Genomic DNA, 19572 nt, shown 5'->3' with positions numbered 1-19572 from the left:
TTCTTGAAGGAGCTCTTCATCAGGTAGTCATATGCACCGATCACAAAAACCTTGCTTACATCCAAACCGCGCAGAGGCTGAATCCCCGTCAAGCCCGTTGGGCTTTATTTTTTGCTCGGTTTAATTTTGTTCTTCATTTTCGTCCAGCTGACAAGAATGTCAAAGCAGATGCACTTTCCAGAGCCTTTTTGCCTCCTGATCAAGAAGAGGAACCTCAGCACATCATTGAATCCTCAAGGTTAGTCGCTGTCGCTTCTGCTGATCTTACCCGGCTTCCCCCTGGAAAGACTTTCGTGTCAGCCCCTGAACGTACTGTGTCCTTGGGTGGGGTCACACTTCCAAGTTGGCTGGTCATGCCAGTCAGAGGAAGACTCTGCAACTCATCACCCGATACTACTGGTGGCCTGCTATGGCTAAGGATATCCAGAAGTACGTCGCAGCCTGTCCTTCCTGTGCCGGTAACAAGACTGTCAAACGTCTACCTGCAGGTAGGCTTCAGCCTTTACCAATTCCGTCCGCTCCCTGGAAGCACATCGCGATGGACTTCATCACAGATCTTCCAATCTCATCTGGCTGTTCTGTGGTGTGGGTAGTGGTGGACCGCTTTTCTAAGATGGCTCACTTCATTACGCTACCCGGTCTTCCAACTGCTCTTGAACTGGTAGATCTGTTCATCCGACACATCTTCTGTCTCCATGGTTTCCCTCTCCACATCGTGTCCGACAGAGGAGTCCAGTTCACCTCAAAGTTCTGGAGAGCACTTTGTAAACTGGTACAAATTGAGCTAGACTTTACCTCGGCATACCATCCCCAATCCAATGGACAAGTGGAGAGGACTAATCAAATCCTAGCTGGATTTCTGCATCACTTCGTCAACGATCATGGCGACTGGGTAGACTTACTGTCCTAGGCTGAATTTTCCTACAACAACCAAGTAAGTGAATCTTCTGGAAAGTCTCCCTTTCAGATTGTCTTTGGACTGCATCCCGGAATACCTCTGCCCATTTCCGGATCATCTCGTGTTACGGCTGCCGATACTTTCTCTGAAGATTTTTCCAAGGTTTGGACGGACACCAAAACTGCTCTGGAGAAAGCCTCCCAGCGTATGAAAAGGCATGCAGACAAGAGACGTTTGGATGCGCTTACCTTTCACCCCGGACACAAGGTATGGCTCTCCTCCAAGTATATCAGTCTGAAGTTGCCATCCTACAAATTGGGTCCCCGGTTCATTGGACCATTTGAAGTCTTGGGACAGATCAATCCAGTCTCTTATAAGCTGAAGTTACCTACTTCTTTATGTGTGCCTAACTCTTTTCATGTTTCTCTCTTCAAACCAGTAGTTTTGAGCCCCTTCTTTAAGGACCCGGGCATCACTCCTGATCCTGAGGGGTAAGACCTATTACCTGGTGGATTGGAAGGGTTTTGGTCCTGAGGAGAGATCTTGGGAGCCTAAAGAGAACATCCAGGCTCCTCTTCTTCTTAAAAGATTTCATGCAGGCTTAAAAAAGAGGGGGCGTAAAGAGGGGGATACTGTTACACCTGGTCCCTGTCCTTGCTCTGCTCCCCGGTCTGCTGCTGCTCCCCATTCAGAGCACTCACCTCGTGTCTTGCACGCTGTCCCTGTGCAGCAGCCGGCTCCCTGTGTGTCCCATGCTGCTTCTCAGCATCCTGTTCTCTCCCCTTCCCCCACCTCCTGGCATCCTGTCGGCAGGTCTGCAGCTAAAGCTATTATGGCACGCACGCGCGCTCCTCTGGCTTCTTATATTGACAGCGTGCATTTTTCAAAATTAGTAATTATCCAGTGGCAGCGCACTGGCTGCTATTTGTGGCCTGTCCTCCATAGGGAGAGCGCCGGAGCAACGAGTATCAATCATTGCTACATCCGGTTCTGTTGCTAGTCTGTCTGACCTGCGTTTGCAGTCTCTGTGCCTTCTCTCATGCTATCTGTCTTCACAGAACATCTGTATCCTGATAACCCTGGCTATCTCGGTAATCATCTGTGCAAATGCCATCCCGTTCTGCCAACAGCTATCCGAGTCTGAGGACTGTGACAAGGTTTCTGGAGCCAGCTACTCACCAACTTCCAGGATCCAAAACCCGTCTCATTATGGACTCTGCTATTATTCCTGTTATCCCTTTTGGTCCCGCTGGGACAGCTGCCACGTGTCCAGGGTCTAACTGGAGGTAGCACCTGTGTCCTCCGGGTATTCCATTCTGGTCCTGTCTGAGGGACTTTACTATGGATACCCCGGACTCACTAGTTATGCCCCCTTCGGAGCCCCCCGGACCGTGGTCCCGAGGTTCCATTTTAAAAATAAAAAACGAATGTGAACTTCACCATCTCTGCCTCCACTTCCATTTGTTACAACGTGGATCAGCGTGGTTCTTGTTCTCCTGCAGCAGGCACAGTTTCACCTAGTCTACGGCCTCAGCCTCTGTGTGCACCATCAGTAGCACGTCTATTTTCCTGTCCCTTACCATACACCTTGCACATATTAAATTAGGTATGCAGTTAAATGCAGTATTAATACGGACTAGAATAGAATAGATGGATGCCTGAAAAGGAGTTTTGGTTTTAGGTTGCAGCAGGAAGGACTGAAAGACAATAACCCCCTGCCTACATGCCTCTAATTCAAAATTAGCCCTTCTCCAGCAACTCTCCCTACACTAAGTGCATCTAAGAACAGTATTAATAGAAAAGAATAGATATAGCCCTGATAAGGATTGTTTTAGGTTTCTTCAGCAAGGACTGTACTAGGCACTACTATCCCTTCTCCAGCAGCTGTCACTACACTATAAGCAGCTAAGAGTACTATTAAAAGGTAATAGAAGAGATTAAGGACTGTTGGTGTTAGGCTTCTGCAGCAAGGCCTGTAATGTACACTTTCCCTTCTCCAGTTCCTCTCCCGACTGTTTCTGGGGTACAGTGTGCTGAGCAAATGATGGTCAGCAAACCAGAAACCGAGTTGGGAGAGGAGCTGGAGAAAGAAAAGTGTCCATTACAGGCCTTGCTGCAGAAGCCTTAAACCAACAGTCCTTATCAGAGCTACGGCATTGCAGTGATTGGCATGCAATTGCTGAATGTTTAGTGGCTGAAAAAAGGCCGCAAAGTATTTGTAATGGGAACTTGAGCACCCGGGATACTCGAGTGAACATCCTGATGCTCTATGAAGTATCGAGAAGTGTCGGGCAGGCTCCCTCTTCAGTAGTAATCTTTCCTGCCCTTGGGAGACATGCTAGTTTCTGGGATTGCATGATCCTAAAGGCATTCTTACTTAGTATTCCATTGAGCATTCTGTTGAGTGTTGGCACAAACAGCCTTGAGGACCTCGATCTTCACTCCTGGGTGGGGGTTCTACTGTTATAGTACGATCAAAGCTCTTGCTACTACTTGGGAAAAAGCTGATCCTTTATGTTATTGATATCTTTATCTACATCGATTTGGCATCCAATAACTTGGTTTGGGTCAGTCCAACCACACTGAGATAAAGGACGATCATAGCTAGCAGAAGAACTTTGAATATTTAATAGAGGTGATTGGTTTTCTTCAACACAGACAGCAGGGCATCAAATTAGTCAAAGACCAAGAGCGCCATAGCTTGTTTACCATATATTTTGTGGTTGTGGCTTGTTTCGATAACATCTATTCAGCCTTGTCTGGTCCGTAACAGAATGGGTAGCCTTTGGATGAACTAAATTTGATTTTGTCCATTGAGCAGAAGAGATACTTTTGGTGGTGTTTATGTATCCTATGGTTGATATTAATACGTTTCTCAGATACTATTTTTGAGCAGTTTGCTTCTTGTATAATATTAAAAATGAGAAGGACATTTGGAAATTCAAGCAAAATCCACCACTGTTCCTATGGCATGGAAGATCTCTAATATCCACTTTCTAATTTTGATATTATGAAAACCAGAGGTCTTCTTGTTTTGTCACAAATGCCATCTCAGTAGATGAATTATGGCCAATCTTAACAGCATTGCACAGAGCGTCATGGAGACTGGATTAATACCCATAGTTAAAAACTGAACATAGCTTCAAAATGCATTTCTGAAATTTTGTGTAATCTGTGCAGTGTTAGTGGTCATGCATTTATATCCAACCTAAGTAGTAAGACCAATGATGGAAACATTTAAGCCTAGGCCATTGAAACTGTAGTCAAAGTCTAGAAAATGCAGACTACACTGGAAATTCCTCTGCTTGTAGACTCAAGTCAACGTCCGCTAACAGGGCTGAGCCAAAGTTCTCCACAACTTTGTTGTGACCCATCTGTGGTAGCCTAAAAAGATGGAAGTAGGGGCTACATGGAGTCCAAGCAGGTCAAGAGATTCAAAATGAGCTCTGCAGGATGAGCCTGCATGCTGGGAATTGGTCGACAGCCAGTCCTCTGTGCCACATCAAACATGTCTACGACAAGAATGGAGGTGATGACAATGATACTATCAGACAGGGAATGCTTAAAATGACAGTCATGGTAAGAATTAAGCCCTTAACAACTGCTGATATGCCTTTTAATGGCGGCAGTTAAGGGTACTTAAACCATAGCGCCATTTTTAACAGTGCTGAGGAATAAGGGTATAGCGCCCCCAGAGTCAGAATTTCTCCAGGATCTCAGCTACTGGGGTAGCTGAGACACCATAGAACATGATTCGGGTCGTTTTTTATCCACCCCTGTGTTGCAATCGCCGTTATTAATGGTATAACGGCGACCACAAAAAAAATCAGATTTCCATTTAATTTCTCTCTCCTCTGATGTGATCGCACATCAGAAGAGAGAGAAGAGGGTCCCCCGATACCCCCTGGAACCTCTGTTGTCCCTGCTACCCCCCGTGAAGTCTCCCAGGCTGCTGGCATTTTCTTCTGGGAGAAAATGGCAGACTCAGGCACTGTGCGCCTGCCGAGATCTGCCGGCCGGCACGCAGCAACAATAGAATATTTTTCCTATTGGTTCATTTTTATCACTGTGATAGACCCTTATCACAGTGATCAAAATAAAAAAAATAGTAAATCAACCCCCCCTTTATCACCAACTTAATTAGGTAAAAATAATAAAATAAAAAAATGTATTTATTTCCATTTTCCCATTAGGGTTAGAGTTGGGCTAAAGTGAGTTGGGCTTAAGTTAGGGTTAGGGTTGGGGCTAAAGTTAAGGTTAGGTTTGGGGCTAGGGTTAGGGTTGAGGCTAGGGTTAGGGCTAGAGCTAGGGTTGCAATTATGGTTAGGGTTGGAATTGTGGTTAGGGTTGGGATTAGGGTTATGGGTGTGTTAGGGTTAGGTTTGTCGTTAGGGTTATGGTTATGGTTGGGATTAGGGTTAGGGTTGTGTTGAGGTTAGGGTTATAATTAGGGTTGGGATTAGGGTTAGGGTTGGAGTTAGAATTGGGGGTTTTTCACTATTTAGGTACATCAGGGAGTCTGCAAATGCGACATGGCACCACCATTGATTCCAACCGATTTTGCATTCAAAAAGTCAAATGGTGCTCCCTCCTTTCTGAGCCATGCCATGCACCTAAACAGTGGCTATTCCCAACATATGGGGTATTGGTGTACTCAGGAAAAATTGCACAACAACTTTGGTGGTCCATTTTCTCCTGATACCTTTGAGAAAATAAAAAAAACTTGGTTCCAATATAAATTTTTTGTGAAAATGTTCGTTTTTTCCTTCCACATTGCTTTAGTTCTCGTGAAGCACCTGAAGGGTTAATAAACTTCTTCAGTGTGGTTTTCCACACCTTGAGGGGTGCAGTTTTTAGAATGGTGTCACTTTTGGGTATTTTCTGTTATATTGACCCCCCAAACTCACTTCAAATGTGAGGTGGTCCCCCAAAAAAATGGTTTTGTAAATTTTCTTGGAAAAATAAGATATCGCTGGTCAACTTTTAACCCTTATAACATCCTAAAAAAAGTATGTTTCCAAAACTGTGCTGATGTAAAGTTGACATGTGGTAAATGTTATTTATTAACTATTTTGTGTGACACCACTCTCTGATTTAAGTGTACAAAAAATTAAATTTTGAAAATTGCAAAATTTTCAAAAAATTTTGCCAAATTTTTGTTTTTTTTTAATAAATAAACGCAAGTTATATCGACTAAATTTTACCACTAACATGAAGTACAATATGTCACTAAAAAACAAACTCAGAATCAGTGGGATACGTTGAAGTGTTCCAAAACTGTAACCTCATAAAGTGACAGTGGTGATAATTGTAAAAATTGGCCTAGTCATTAGTACCAAATTGGTTATGTCACTAACGGGTTAAGGCAACAGCCAAAAGAAGAAGAGTCTGTAATTTGTAATAAGACCGCCCAAAGTTCATTTTGAGGCAAGCTCAGGACGAGGACTTCATCTGTTTCTAGATCTCTCTTCATTAAATTCATGGAGTTCTTTACCTTTGGAAAACTTGGCGTGGCTCACAGCATGCACCCAACTTTGGTTCTTCTGGCATTGACTCTGAATCCTTCCACCTGACAGTGTTTTTATTTAATTCTCTTTAATGTTTTGCCATACTAACGTATAATTGTATAATGGTATCAGGGAAGTGTCACAAGTTTTCAGAATTTCATCAACTCTGGAGTTTCAGAACTGGTCTCTGGTGGAGTAATTATTTTTCATGTTTTGCAAACATAACAGTTAAGAAGAGTCCCATGTGGCTATACTATCCCAATAATCAACCCCATGGGAAAAAAAAGCAAACTCCTGGCTTTCTTTATAAAGGAGTCTCCAAGACGATGTGGAAATCCTGTTTAGGTGGAGGTACGTCCTGCCGCTGACTCATTATACCTCTACATTATTAGGACATTGCTCTTACCTGATTTAGTCTGCGGTAATATAACGCCTCGTGCTATGGGAATTTACCAGAAAAATGTAAGTACAAGTGTAAGTGTGGGAGCTTTACGTACCTCACAGCTTTTTATTTTATACCATGGATCTTTCCAAAGGCATAACCTACAAATTCTGGGTCCTAACTCAAATCTCTAAAGGAGAATCTTATTTCTTTAGTAGGTGCCAAACATAAATACATATCCTGTTGAAAACTTTATAGAAAGACCAGCTATCCACCACTACCCAAAGGAGTGGAGAACATAAAAATAGTTCAGTAGTCAGAAGAGGGAAATCAGAACCGTGTTTTACACAACTCATCATTCGCGTTATTTTTAGGTCACTCTTATTCTTACTCTTCGTATTTAAACTACAGGCATTGTCAGGTTGGCAGTGTTAAACTGATGAAAATGATACCTGGGGTGATGAAATCCATCTTGCAGTTCTAGATTAAGAAACTGATATACTCAGTAAGCTATGAGATAAAAAAAATCTGTCTTGTGGTTCTTGTGTAATCAGTGTTAGAAGTTTTCAGTTACTGATATGCTCGTGCTATGGGGCAGGACTGTAGACAGAGTCTTATCTTCCTGCTTTAAGCCAGAGAAAGAAAGGAAAGACCAAGGAAAAACCATGGAGAAACCAAGGAAAGCCCAAGGTAAGGTTAAGGAGAGACCAAGGATAGACCTGCCCACAGGAAGCCCCGAAGCACAAACAGTCTGTCTCTATGATGAGGAACATGTTTGTGATTCAGGGTGGTCCATGGACAGGTCTCTCCTGAGTCTTTCCTTGGTCTTTCCTTGGTCTCTCCTTGGTCTTTCCTTGCTTTCTCTGGCATAGAGCAGGTAGATAAGACTCCCACAGTCCCGATCTGGAGCAGGAGAATCTCGTTAACTGTAAAACACTGATTACACAAGAACCACAGGACAGATTTCTTTATCACTTAGTGGGTGCAGCAGTTGTGATAGAATCATTTTCTCTACTGAAGTTCTAGCAGAGCACAGAATTCTGAGCCCTGTGTAACACTGCGGACACCAATGATTGGTCACTTTCTGTAACAAACGAATATTTACATAAAGCTGCCAATCAGTGTTGTGGACTGGGTTACAGGTGGGTAATTTATTAATTGAACATTAAAATTGATTAACTTAAAAAAATAGAATTTCCAAATTTGAGGAAAAACTTGTGGCCGAACAATCTATGTGATCCGTGAAGTGTAGTTTGGCTTTGTAGCGGTTTATTTACTGAGGGAGGGACTTTATAGGGTTTGTTAGTTGTATGCATGTATTGGGACAAAACAATTGTTTTTACAATAGGGTCTCATTAAAATTGTGACACCATTTGCTTCCTATAAACTCTGAGTTGAATTGTCTATTGCTGGATGCAGAATTAACTACCGTAATTGAGAATCCATTAGTCGTACCACTGTGACGATCTGATGGAGAGTTTGTAGCTATTTTATCTGTTTTATTCTGATCTCATCTCAGCTGATTTAGGATCACAAACCACATCAAAGTTGAATGTGCAGGAGAAAAAGAGCCTAACACTACAAAATGTTTAATGAAACCCAAATGCAGCATGATTTTAAGTCACAAGTACACGCATGTAAGTAGAAGAAAAGTCCACAAAGAGGGACAACACCAATACGTTTTAGACTAAACACCATAACCTTCAGAGATTAATAGTCTAAAATGGGTTAAAAATTGCATCATTAAACCGAACCTGTCAGCGAGATTTTGCTAAGTAAACTACAGGCATTGCCAGGTTGGCAGTGTTAAACTGATTAAAATGATACCTGGGGTGAAAAAAATCAAACTTGTGGTTATTGTGTAATCAAGTGCTGCACCCAGTAAGTTTAAGAGATAAAGAATTCCGCCTTGTGGTTCTTGTGTAATCAGTGTTAGAAGTCTTTAGTTAATGAGATGCTTTTGCTCTGAGTGGGACTGTAGGCAGAGTCTTATCTTTACACAAGAACTAATAGACTGATTGCTTTACCCCTGGTATAATTTTAATCAGTGTAAAAGTGTCAACATAACAATGCCTGTAGTTTACTTAACAAAATCTTACTGGCAGGTTCGCTTTAAGTAATAAATGCCAATTCTTTTCAATTGCATTTTTCTTTTTTTTTCTGTGTGTTATTTTTACCAAGATATATCTTACCTTTATCTCTATTGCTTATACCTGTATTTCCCCCCAAAAATTATTCTGATATAAAATAAGATAAAATCTCTGTATATTTACCTGAATACTAGGTCTTTCACCAATTTGGAAAGAATGGTATGTTGTACCATGAATAAATTGGCATAGTTAAGGTCAATTTTGTGCCCATGGTGGTACCTGATAGTTGATCAAAAGAAAGGTAACCAAAACAAACTTATTTAAGGGTCTAATGACACATTTTTCATCCCAAACTGAGGTAGTTAGTGCCTTGCTCTTGTTACATAGGTGAAGTATATGTAGTTGTATAAAAGTTATTTTAGCATAATGTAATTCAGACACTATTTATTGTGGGGGAGATGATGACCCATGAACATACATGTTAGCGTGGCTGGTCTGTAGCCAGAATCTCCAGGAGTGGACCCTCTGGGCCGTGGCACCGAGGGGCCCCGGGCGAGCAGCCAGGTGGAACCGACCCCTATACAGGGACCTGTTATGAGCTTATTTTCGGGTTTGCCTCTGGCTTCTGGTGAGGGTTATGGAGCTGGCTGTGCTGACAGAGGAGTAGTGAGTTCTCTATCTGGACTCCCTCTTTTGGTGAAGGGAGGTAATGAAGCTGATCTAAATGGCAGAGACCGGCCACCTGAGGAAGAGGACTGCGATTGGACATCAGGAGTTTCTGATTGGATTTAAGGCAGCCGACAACCTAGTTTCTTGCTGGTGATTTTTCCTGACTGTGGCTCCTGGTTTCCAGTTTGGTTCCTGCCTTCCTAAAGCTAAGTTTTCTCTGCTATTGTTCATATGAGTTTTTGTCTGGTTTACTTAGTTTTTGTGTTCAGCCAGCCCTGGCTGGGACTGGGCTGAATCCCTATTTTGTCTCTGATCAGTTGATCTCTTTTGCTCTGTCTTCAGAATACACCTGAGTGCTGATATAGTGTTTTGCAGTCTAGCGACTTCAGGGCCTTTTTCTATCAGACGTGTTGGACATTCTTTTTGGCAGGGTTTTTTGCGTGTTTGCAGACAGCAGCTTTTCTTTCCTGTCCTTTCTAGTTAGCGAGGGCCCCATCGTTTGCTCAGCCTATCTTTCTACCTGTGTCTGTGCTTTCATCTTGTTTCACCGACAATACATGTTGGAGGCTGTCTATTGCTTTAGGGTCTGCTCTGGGGCAGTTTAGATTTTCCCTTCCTTTCTTTAGGCTTATTTAGTTCTCTGGCCATGACGAGGCGTCTAGGACCACCGTAGGCACGCTCCACGGCTACTGCTAGTTGTTGTGGATAGGATCAGGGGTCTGCAATCCGCTAGTTACCAACCTCTCCGGTTTTCTGGGCTTAGCTTGCTTTTTGTTTTTTCCTCCTCGGTGACTCATTCATAACAGGGACCGTTAGGAGCAGGCCCAGGAGTTCGAGTACCACGGTAGCCGGTACCGAGAGGGGCGGCTCAGGATGGACTGGAGTAGGACTGTGGGACTGAAGTGTAGATGACAGAACAGAGCTGGAACACAGGAGACAGGAGTGGAGTAAGACTGTAGATTGGAATGTGGAGGGACTGAAGTGTAGATGACAGGACAGAGCTGGAACACAAGAGACAGGAATGGAGTAAGACGGTAGACTGGAACGTGGAGGGATGGCTGGAGCAGGAACACAGGAGACAGGATTAGAGGAGGATGGAAGGACTGGAGCAGGATGGAACAGGAACACCAGAGGCAGGACTGGAGTAGGACGGAAGGACTGGTGCAGAAAGGAACAGGAACACCGGAGGCAGGACTGGAGTAGGATGGAAGGACTGGAGCAGGATGGAACAGGAACACCGGAGGCAGGACTGGAGTAGGATGGAAGGACTGGAGCAGGATGGAACAGGAACACCGGAGGCAGGACTGGAGTAGGATGGCAGGACTGGAGCAGGATGGAACAGGAACACCGGAGGCAGGACTGGAGTAGGAAGGCAGGACTGGAGCAGGATGGAACAGGAACACCGGAGGCAGGACTGGAGTAGGACAGCAGGACAGGAGCAGGATGGAACAGTAACACCGGAGGCAGGACTGGAGTAGGACGGAAGGATTGGAGCAGGATGGAACAGGAACACTGGAGGCAAGACTGGAGTAGGACGGCAGGACTGGTGCAGGATGGAACAGTAACACCGGAGGCAGGACTGGAGTAGGACGGCAGGACTGGAGCAGGATGGAAAAGAAACACTGGAGGCAGGACTGGAGTACAGCAGGAGACACGGATAGCCGGACTGCGAGGCTGCTGCAGGGAGCACACGAGAAAGGGACTGTGAGACTGCAGGAAGCACACGAAGAAGTGAGGCCCAGTGTGCTAGGAAACACAACGATCAGGCGCCTCCCTCAGGGGGAAGCGGCCTGATATGCCCCTGTCTGGTCTGCCATTGGTCAGGGGGTGCTTCCGGGTCAGGCATAGCCGGAGCACAAGAAGCAGAAGGGAGGCGCGGCCGCGGCCTATGGCGCATGCGCATTGCATGCAAAGACGCCGTCGGCCGTGCGCCTGTCAGAGGTGACCACCGTGGCTGTCGGGCAGCGAGGGGCTGTGGCGTGGGAGCGATGGCCGAGTGAATATGCAGAGACAGCGTGATAATACAGACATTGCTTTCAGAAATCTCTCCACATAAGTTAAAGATTTTTTCAATAGGAATTTACCTAATGTTCCTCATGTTATTTTTTTTTTATAGAAACTAGATGAGCAAATAAATTCATTTGACCCTGGTTCATCAGTATTTCATGGCTTTCCGGACAAGAGTCCTGTAAACCTCCTACTATCTGCTGAAATCCCCAGTGACTTCTCTGATTTGTAGACATGGTACGATATCATTATTTCAGAGTGATGCACACATGATTTCACACCAGGCTGGCTAATCAGATGAGGTCACGGTGCTTGGGATGCCAGCAGGTAAAAGGCAGTTTGCAGGGCTTCGGTGGCCATGGAACCCTGATGTAACTTCTGGACCAAGGTCTTGCAAATCAATTTGATCATATCTAATAGAAACCCATCATTCTCTTGAATGAATGGGTTTGTCCATATTTTGTCTTTGGGAGCTCACCGCTCTCCTACTTTCAAACTTCCTGCTTTGGAGGAGGCAATGTTCTCCTGTTGATTCACTATGTAGATTAGCACCTTGGTTGAGTCAGTAACTAAAACTCTTCTCTTTTTGATGCTACACACAGAGGCAGTACTGGAAGATAGAAGGGGCACAGCACCTAGTCCAATCAAGCGTCCGAGCAGCGCTTACAAGCTCTGTGGCAAGGCTTACAAGTGCTGTGCTCTCTACTTAGGAGACCACTTCTTACTGAGGTGGCTGTTGACCTAGGCAATAAGCAGTGAATAATTAAAAGTCTTTCGAGAAGAAGATTTTTAATGAGGTAAATGGAAGAGTTGGCGGCTTTTCCACGCATGTTGCAGTTTTATCCATTAAACGAGATAGAAAAAAACCCTTTTATGGATTTTTAAATACCTAATAATTGGCTCTGATACAAGATTTTATCCTTTGTAGTTCTATCAGGGCCTTTGTGGAGATCCTGACTTAGATCTCCAATTATATCAAAGCCTGAGATGATCCAAAAAATTCCATCTGCTACATACGATAAGGCTACTTTCACACATCAGGTTTTCGGCGTCAGGCGCGATCCGGCGTCGTGCCGGAACGCCGGATCCGGCAAATGTTTAGTAAAACCGGATGTGACGGATCCGGTTTTCTGCCGGATCCGTCTTTTTCTTGACAGACAAAACCGGATCCGTCTCATCCGGTTCATCCGTTTTTCTATCCGTTTTTCGACGGATTACGCCGGATCCGGTTTTTAAAATTGACCCTTGTGGCCTTCCGAACGGGATTGACTACTGGAAAACTATATATAGCGTGTTCCTACAGCCCTTCTTTGACAGGTTGTAGAGGAGAAAGTGCAGGTTGGAGAGAAGAGCAAGTTTACTGGCGAAGATGGATGTTGTCATTGGAAATATTTTGAAGAATTTGGCGGATTTTACAGCGGAGGAGAATCGTTTGAGGGTGATTGTTCTGGAGAAGGAGAGAGCGAGACAGCAGCGCATCAGGCATCGTAGACGACGTTTGTGGATCCACCCCATCACAGCCAAGAGAATGACGCGTGGGGTCTATTCTACACTCTGCATGGACCTTAGACGAAACCCGGATAAATTTTTTGGATATGTTAGGATGAAAATGGAGAATTTTGTTTACTTGGTGGAGCGCATTGCACACCTCATAAGAAAAGCGGACACCTATTGCCGCTTCTCCGTTTCACCCGCAGAGCGTCTGATGGTGACTTTAAGGTAAGCCACATTTATTGGATATGATCGCATCAGAGCACACTTTCACTGCAATCTTGTTGGTGGTAATTTGTATCTCCAAGTGTTAGGTCAGTTTTGGTATAATGCTGTGATTTAAAACTAATTTATTGTTTGTTAATTCCCCACAGATTTCTTGCATCTGGAGAATCCCTTTCGTCACTGCATTTCCAGTACAGACTCGGGATTTCCACCATATCTGGAATTGTGAAGTACACATGCCGTGCACTGTGGGACTCCTTAGCTGAAGAGTTTTTACCAGAGCCCACAACAGAGAGGTGGATTGAAATTGCTGACAAGTTTCAACAGATATGTCAGTTTCCAAACTGCTTGGGCGCTGTGGACGGGAAACATATCCGCATTGTAAAGCCAGCTGGATCGGGATCGGAATATTTCAATTACAAGAAATATTTTTCAATTGTCCTCATGGCCATCGCTGACGCGGAATACAAATTTATTGCGGTTGATATTGGGGCCTATGGCCGCTCCAATGACTCTCAAGTTTTCAAACTGTCTGCCATGGGGCGTAAACTGTATGGAAACACCTTCCAGTTCCCACCACCTAGACCGCTGCCGCAAACATCTGGTCCACCTATGCCATTTGTCTGTGTAGGGGATGAAACCTTCCAGCTGTCATAACACCTTTTGAAACCGTACTCTAGCAGAGGATTGACAAGACCAAAACGCATTTTTAATTACCGCCTCACAAGAGCAAGAAGAATGGTTGAATGTACCTTTGGTATTCTGACAGCCAAATGGCGGGTCCTATTGACTGCGATCAACCTCAAGACAGAAACTGTGGACGAGGTGATCAAAGCGTGCGTGGTACTCCACAATTTTGTTATATGCAAGGAACCCATTTCCATTGAGGACACCTCTGAAGAAACCACCTTGCAAGATTACCATGACATTACCACTAGAAGTTCTGTGACGGTTTCAGTAATGAGGGACAATTTTGCACTATACTTTATGTCACCTCAAGGCAGAGTACACTGGCAGGATGACAGAGTGTGAAAGATTTGTGCCCCAAACTTGTGTACCTTCTGTACCAACAGTATATACCTTTGCCAACCAAAGTTGGCTATCTTGTCATGGTCTCTATTTTTAGCTTTAGGCCACAGGTGTGTACCTGGTTGTGTTTTATGCAAAGTATTTCACCTTTTAACAAAAGTTGTGTACATTGTTAGGAAATCACCAACAATAAACACAACTTTTTAGGTGAAATACTTTGCTTCAAACACAACCAGGAACACAACTGTGGCAAAAAGCTAAAATTTACCCACAGTTATATACCTGGTTTTGAATACCATTTCACCTTTTAAATACCCTGTATTTAACCTTTTTCGCCGCAGAAAGAAATGACAGACAACCAGTGTAAAATAATTTAACTTTTATTGAAAAATGTTTTTTTTAGTAAACTTTTTTAAAATTTTAATAAACATGTTTAATAAAAATTTGAAACTATAAAACTGAAACCATAAAACTGGTCATTTTTATTTAAAAACACACATTATAATTCTGTGTAGTGTGTGGTGGAAATACTGCTGTAGGGGCTGCGGGACACTTCGACACTGGGAGTGTGGAGAGAGGACTGGGATCGTTGTGGGGAAGGAACAGTTAGAGGTGAAGGTGTGGAAAAAACTACAGAATGGGTGGACATGTGGGAAGCAGAAGAGGTGGTGGGTGGTGGAGTGGAGGGTTGGGCAGGGACTGTAGGAGCAGATGATGTTGATGGCAAGTTGTATGGGGAAGGAGTTTGGTACGGGGCAGGTTGCTGGAAGTGGGGAGATGTCTGGTACGGGGCAGGTTGCTGGAAGTGGGGAGATGTCTGGTACGAGGCAGGTTGCTGGAAGTGGGGAGATGTCTGGTACGGGGCAGGTTGCTGGAAGTGGGGAGATGTCTGGTACGGGGCAGGTTGCTGGAAGTGGGGAGATGTCTGGTACTGGGGAGGTTGCTGGTACTGGGGAGGTTGCTGGTACTGTGGAGGTTGCTGGTACTGGGGAGTTTGCAGGTACTGTGGAGGTTGCTGGTACTGGGGAGGTTGCTGGTACTGGGGAGTTTGCAGGTACTGTGGAGGTTGCTGGTACTGGTGAGGTTGCTGGTGCTGGGGAGGTGGCTGGTGCTGGGGAGGTGGCTGGTGCTGGGGAGGTGGCTGGTGCTGGGGAGGTGGATGGTATGTAATAGGAGGGGGAGGATGGAAAGTGGCTGGAGGTGGATGGTATGTAATAGGAGGGGGAGGATGGAAAGTGGCTGGAGGGGGTGTAGATGTAATAGGAGGGGGAGGATGGAAAGTGGCTGGAGGGGGTGTAGATGTAATAGGAGGGGGAGGATGGAAAGTGGCTGGAGGGGGTGTAGATGTAATAGGAGGGGGAGGATGGAAAGTGGCTGGAGGGGGTGCAGGTGGAGGAACTACTGTGGTGGGAGGAGGAGGAGGAGGTTGGGAGGTAACTTGCTGGAGAGCAGCGTGGCATGAATGCATTACATGCATCTGCTGGGCAGGAGAGAGCGTTTCCATGCGCTCCACAACAGACCTGAAAAAGGTGTGGTTTGGCGAAGATCTTGCTTCTGAATGCATGGTTTGCAGAAGTGTCTTCACCTCCAGAATGCTGGAGTTGATCTGCTGATAGCCTGCGGAGATTTGCTCTGACAAGACTTTTAGACAGTTCTGGAAAGATGCATTCAGATGCAAGAACTCTGGCGCATAAGTCTTTTCCTGACCCCTCTGCCGCTGCCGCCCAGTACCCGCAGGTGTACTAGAGGTGGCAGGGGCAGAAGGGTGGGGTAAAGGGAAAGCGATCTCCTCACCAGCAGCTTCATGTAATGTAGGCGGCCACGATGCTCCTGTGCTGGTGGATGGGACAGATGGGTCGAATGTGTGGGAAGGCTGGGAAGGTGCAGATGTACCGGGGCGGTCGAAGTGTCCCTCGGTGCCGGTCTCCTCAGGGATCACCTCAGAAGGGTCCAATCGTGCAGGCTCCCGAGTGCTGCTCACCGTGCTGTGGAATAAAGAGAAAAAAAAACAATTAAAATACTGACATGGTATGGCCCTGGCTGAAAAAAAAAATTACATCTAACATTTTTTTTCACATGTGGTGTGTAATATTTACCTTCTGGTGACCATTGTTTCACGGAGGAACGACAGGGCTTCTGCATACTTGTACTTGCTCCTGCGTCCTCCAGATCCACTCGGGGCCCGCATCTCTTTATTGAACTCCTTCTTGAAACGATCCCTCACAGACCGCCACCGATTCACAATTCTGTTCCCTGAAACGAGAAAGGAGTGGTTAGTATACAACATCAGTGTTTCCCAAACTCCAGTCCTCATGGTCCCCAGGGGTCATGTTTTCAGGATTTCCATAGTAAATAGAAATCCTGAACACATGATCCGTGGGGACCACGAGGACTGGAGTTCGGGAAACACTGGTTTACATCAAGCAACCGGTACTGTATATACTTACGCTCTGTAATCTGGGCCCGAACATCGAGGTCCTCCCAGCGGCCCACAAGGAGCGAACAGATTTCCTCCCAGAGTCGTCGGGTAACGATCAGGTCAGCGTGGCGGCGGTCAGCCATATTCCAGAGCGGCTCCCTTTCTCTGACAAGATCAATGAGGCGGTCCATATCAATCCCTCCATCCTCAACGTCAGAGTCGGGAGCACGCTGTGAAGGCTGTTAAAGAAAAAGACAAAAATAACATAATTAGCCTCCACAAAAGAAATGAAATAAAAAGTGCAAAAAAAACAAAGTAAAAATATTTATACTTACACGCTGGTGACCGCCGCGTTGCTGTCGCCGACGACCCTGGGAGGCACTGCGAGCACCTCTTGGCCAAGCACCAGATTGGGAAGACTAGAGAAGAAAACAAAAAAAGTTATGTCTTTGGATGTAGGCATTTGTTTGCTGTGTGTGGTCTGCAGAACATTGTTTTCTATGTGTTGTGTGTAGTGTGATGTTGTGTTTCTGCGTTTGATGCAAAAAACTTACCAATTGTGAGCCCACTCCAGGTGTCTGTCCACCCCTTCCTTCTTCTTCTGGGAGCTCCTCTTCATCTTGTGATTCCTGTTTTGAAATAAAAGGCCATGAATAGACATATATTACAGAGAAGATGGATTTTGGAAATAAAAACTTACCGTCAAACGCTGACGATGCGAGGGAGGGCTCCCAGAAGATGATGTGCTGTCTTCCTGGTGGCCATACTCCATGCCTGTGGGTGGTGTTGAAGCTGCTGCCATTGCTGCTGCTGCTGCTGCTGCATCTATTGGGCGGCTGTTGAATAAAGAGAAACAAAGGGCCAATGAATATCTTGATATTCAATAGCCCTAGTTTGGAGGAATGGGTTATTTGATAATTACCGTCTCTCCTCTGCTGCTGGCCTCCCCTCCTCAGCATGTTCTATTTGCTGCTCCATTTGGGGTGGTGGTGGTGCGGATGGTGCTGCAGTGGTCTCCTGCCTTCTCCTGCGCCTGGTTGCTGTCTTGGGTGGCATGTTGGGTGTGGCTGTGGGTCCCACTGTCTTGCTTTTATATATGTCTTGTGGGCAGAGCTACTGAGCATGCTCAGACCAAAAAAACGGATCCGGCCGCCGGATCAGGCTTTCGCCGGATCCGGCACATTGCGGCGCTCATAGGCTTTCATTGTGTGAAAAAGCCGGACGCGCCGGATCCGGCGTGTCCGGCTTTTTCGCCGGAGACAAAAAACGTTACAGTAGACGTTTTTTCCAGACGCCGGATCGCGACACTTTGCGACACATTGCCGGATCCGGCGATAACCGGATGAAACGCATGGCCATCCGGCGCGATCCGGCGCAAATGCAAGTCAATGGGGGGGAAACCGGATCCGGCATTGCATTTCGCCGGATCCGGTTTCTGTCAAAAGCGCCGGATCGCGCCTGACGGCGAAAACCTGATGTGTGAAAGAGGCCTTAGACTACTACTATACATGATGGGTGATAGCTAAAGGTCCCACTAGAGATTTTGCATTGTATTCCAGAAGTTTTGAGTTAGCCATCTGATACTGTTAAAACCTCAGTATTTCCTAATATAGTTTATGTTGTCTACTTTATTTCAAATGTATGCACCACAGTCTTCAGTGCTATTTCTCTTATCCTCAGGTGAAAACACAAGATATCAACTCCATCAATGACTCTTCCAACCATGTCAGCGAGTATATATTTGGATTTCCAGTCCTCCATGGCTTTCACATACTGCTACTTATTATTTTCTTTTTCATCTATCTTTCATCTATCTCAGGGAATGGTCTTCTATTTATCATTGTCACCTTGGAGCAAAAGCTACACACGCCCATGTACTTCTTTGTCCGAAACCTATCTTTAGTAGACATGATGACCACCATTGCAACCATCCCAAAGATGCTCAACAAGTTTTCTACGCACCATGATAGCTTCTCTTTCCAGGGTTGTTTCGTACAGATGTATTTCTTTGTGTCTTTTAATGCCATTGAGTGTTACCTCCTCTCTGTCATGGCTTTTGATCGATACATGGCCATCTGTTCTCCACTCCGTTACCATTCCATCATGAACAGGCAGTTTTCTACATCATTGGCTTTGGTGTCATGGACCTTGGGGTTTGCTTCTCCAATCGTAGTGATAATATTAGCTCTTAAATTACCGTCTTGTGGAACAGATGACATTCAACATTATTATTGTGACCATCCACTTCTCATTCAGTTGGCTTGTGCCGATACTCCGCTCCATGTCAAGATTGGCACTTCCCTTAGTGCCCTTCTGCTCTTCACATGTTTCACTATAATAGTTATATCATATTGTAGAATAATCGTATCCATCCTGCGGATAGCTTCATCCGAAGGACGCGGTAAGACATTTTCCACCTGCACCTCCCACTTCATTGTGGTGAACATGTTCTTCTTGCCTCCAATCTTCATGTACATTTTTCCTAAACCATTCTATTCCTCAGACATCGATTTGTTGGTGGATATGTTATACACAGTGTTAACCCCCATGTTAAACCCAATCATGTACAGTTTTAGAAATAGAGATATTAAGGATTCTCTCAAAAAACATATCTTACACATTAAAAAAAATCCTTAATGATCACTAAGATCTTCTGGTGGTTCGCGACCTGGTCATGCGATTTTCATCACATGACGTGACGGTCTTTGATAATTTTAGGATGATTAGATATTCCTAATTTTAAAAAAATAAAGTCACATGAATGTATACACAACTTAATAAAATTGAAGGTATAAATATATTTTTAAACATATAATCTAGTTTAGTAGAAAATGAAGAGCAACCAAGTAGTTTGG

The 19572-nt window shown here is 44.9% G+C and overlaps 1 protein-coding gene across 1 annotated transcript in view; it reads left to right on the top strand.

Annotated features, from left to right (window-relative positions):
- Positions 1–19354, top strand: part of LOC141051437 (olfactory receptor 6N1-like) — a 28937-nt gene extending 9583 nt beyond the window's left edge. Inside the window, exon 3 of the mRNA XM_073548367.1 lies at positions 18398–19354. Within this exon, the coding sequence (XP_073404468.1) occupies positions 18398–19354 (957 nt within the window). The remainder of the gene's footprint in view (positions 1–18397) is intronic.
- The last annotated feature ends 218 nt before the right edge of the window (positions 19355–19572 follow it).

Source organism: Dendrobates tinctorius, unplaced genomic scaffold, assembly GCF_039654945.1.
Source record: "Dendrobates tinctorius isolate UK_male_01 unplaced genomic scaffold, ASM3965494v1 ptg000157l, whole genome shotgun sequence".
Lineage (NCBI taxonomy): Eukaryota > Metazoa > Chordata > Amphibia > Anura > Dendrobatidae > Dendrobates > Dendrobates tinctorius.
The sequence above is the reverse complement of the archived record's forward strand: the minus strand, read 5'-3'. Positions and strand labels throughout refer to the sequence as shown.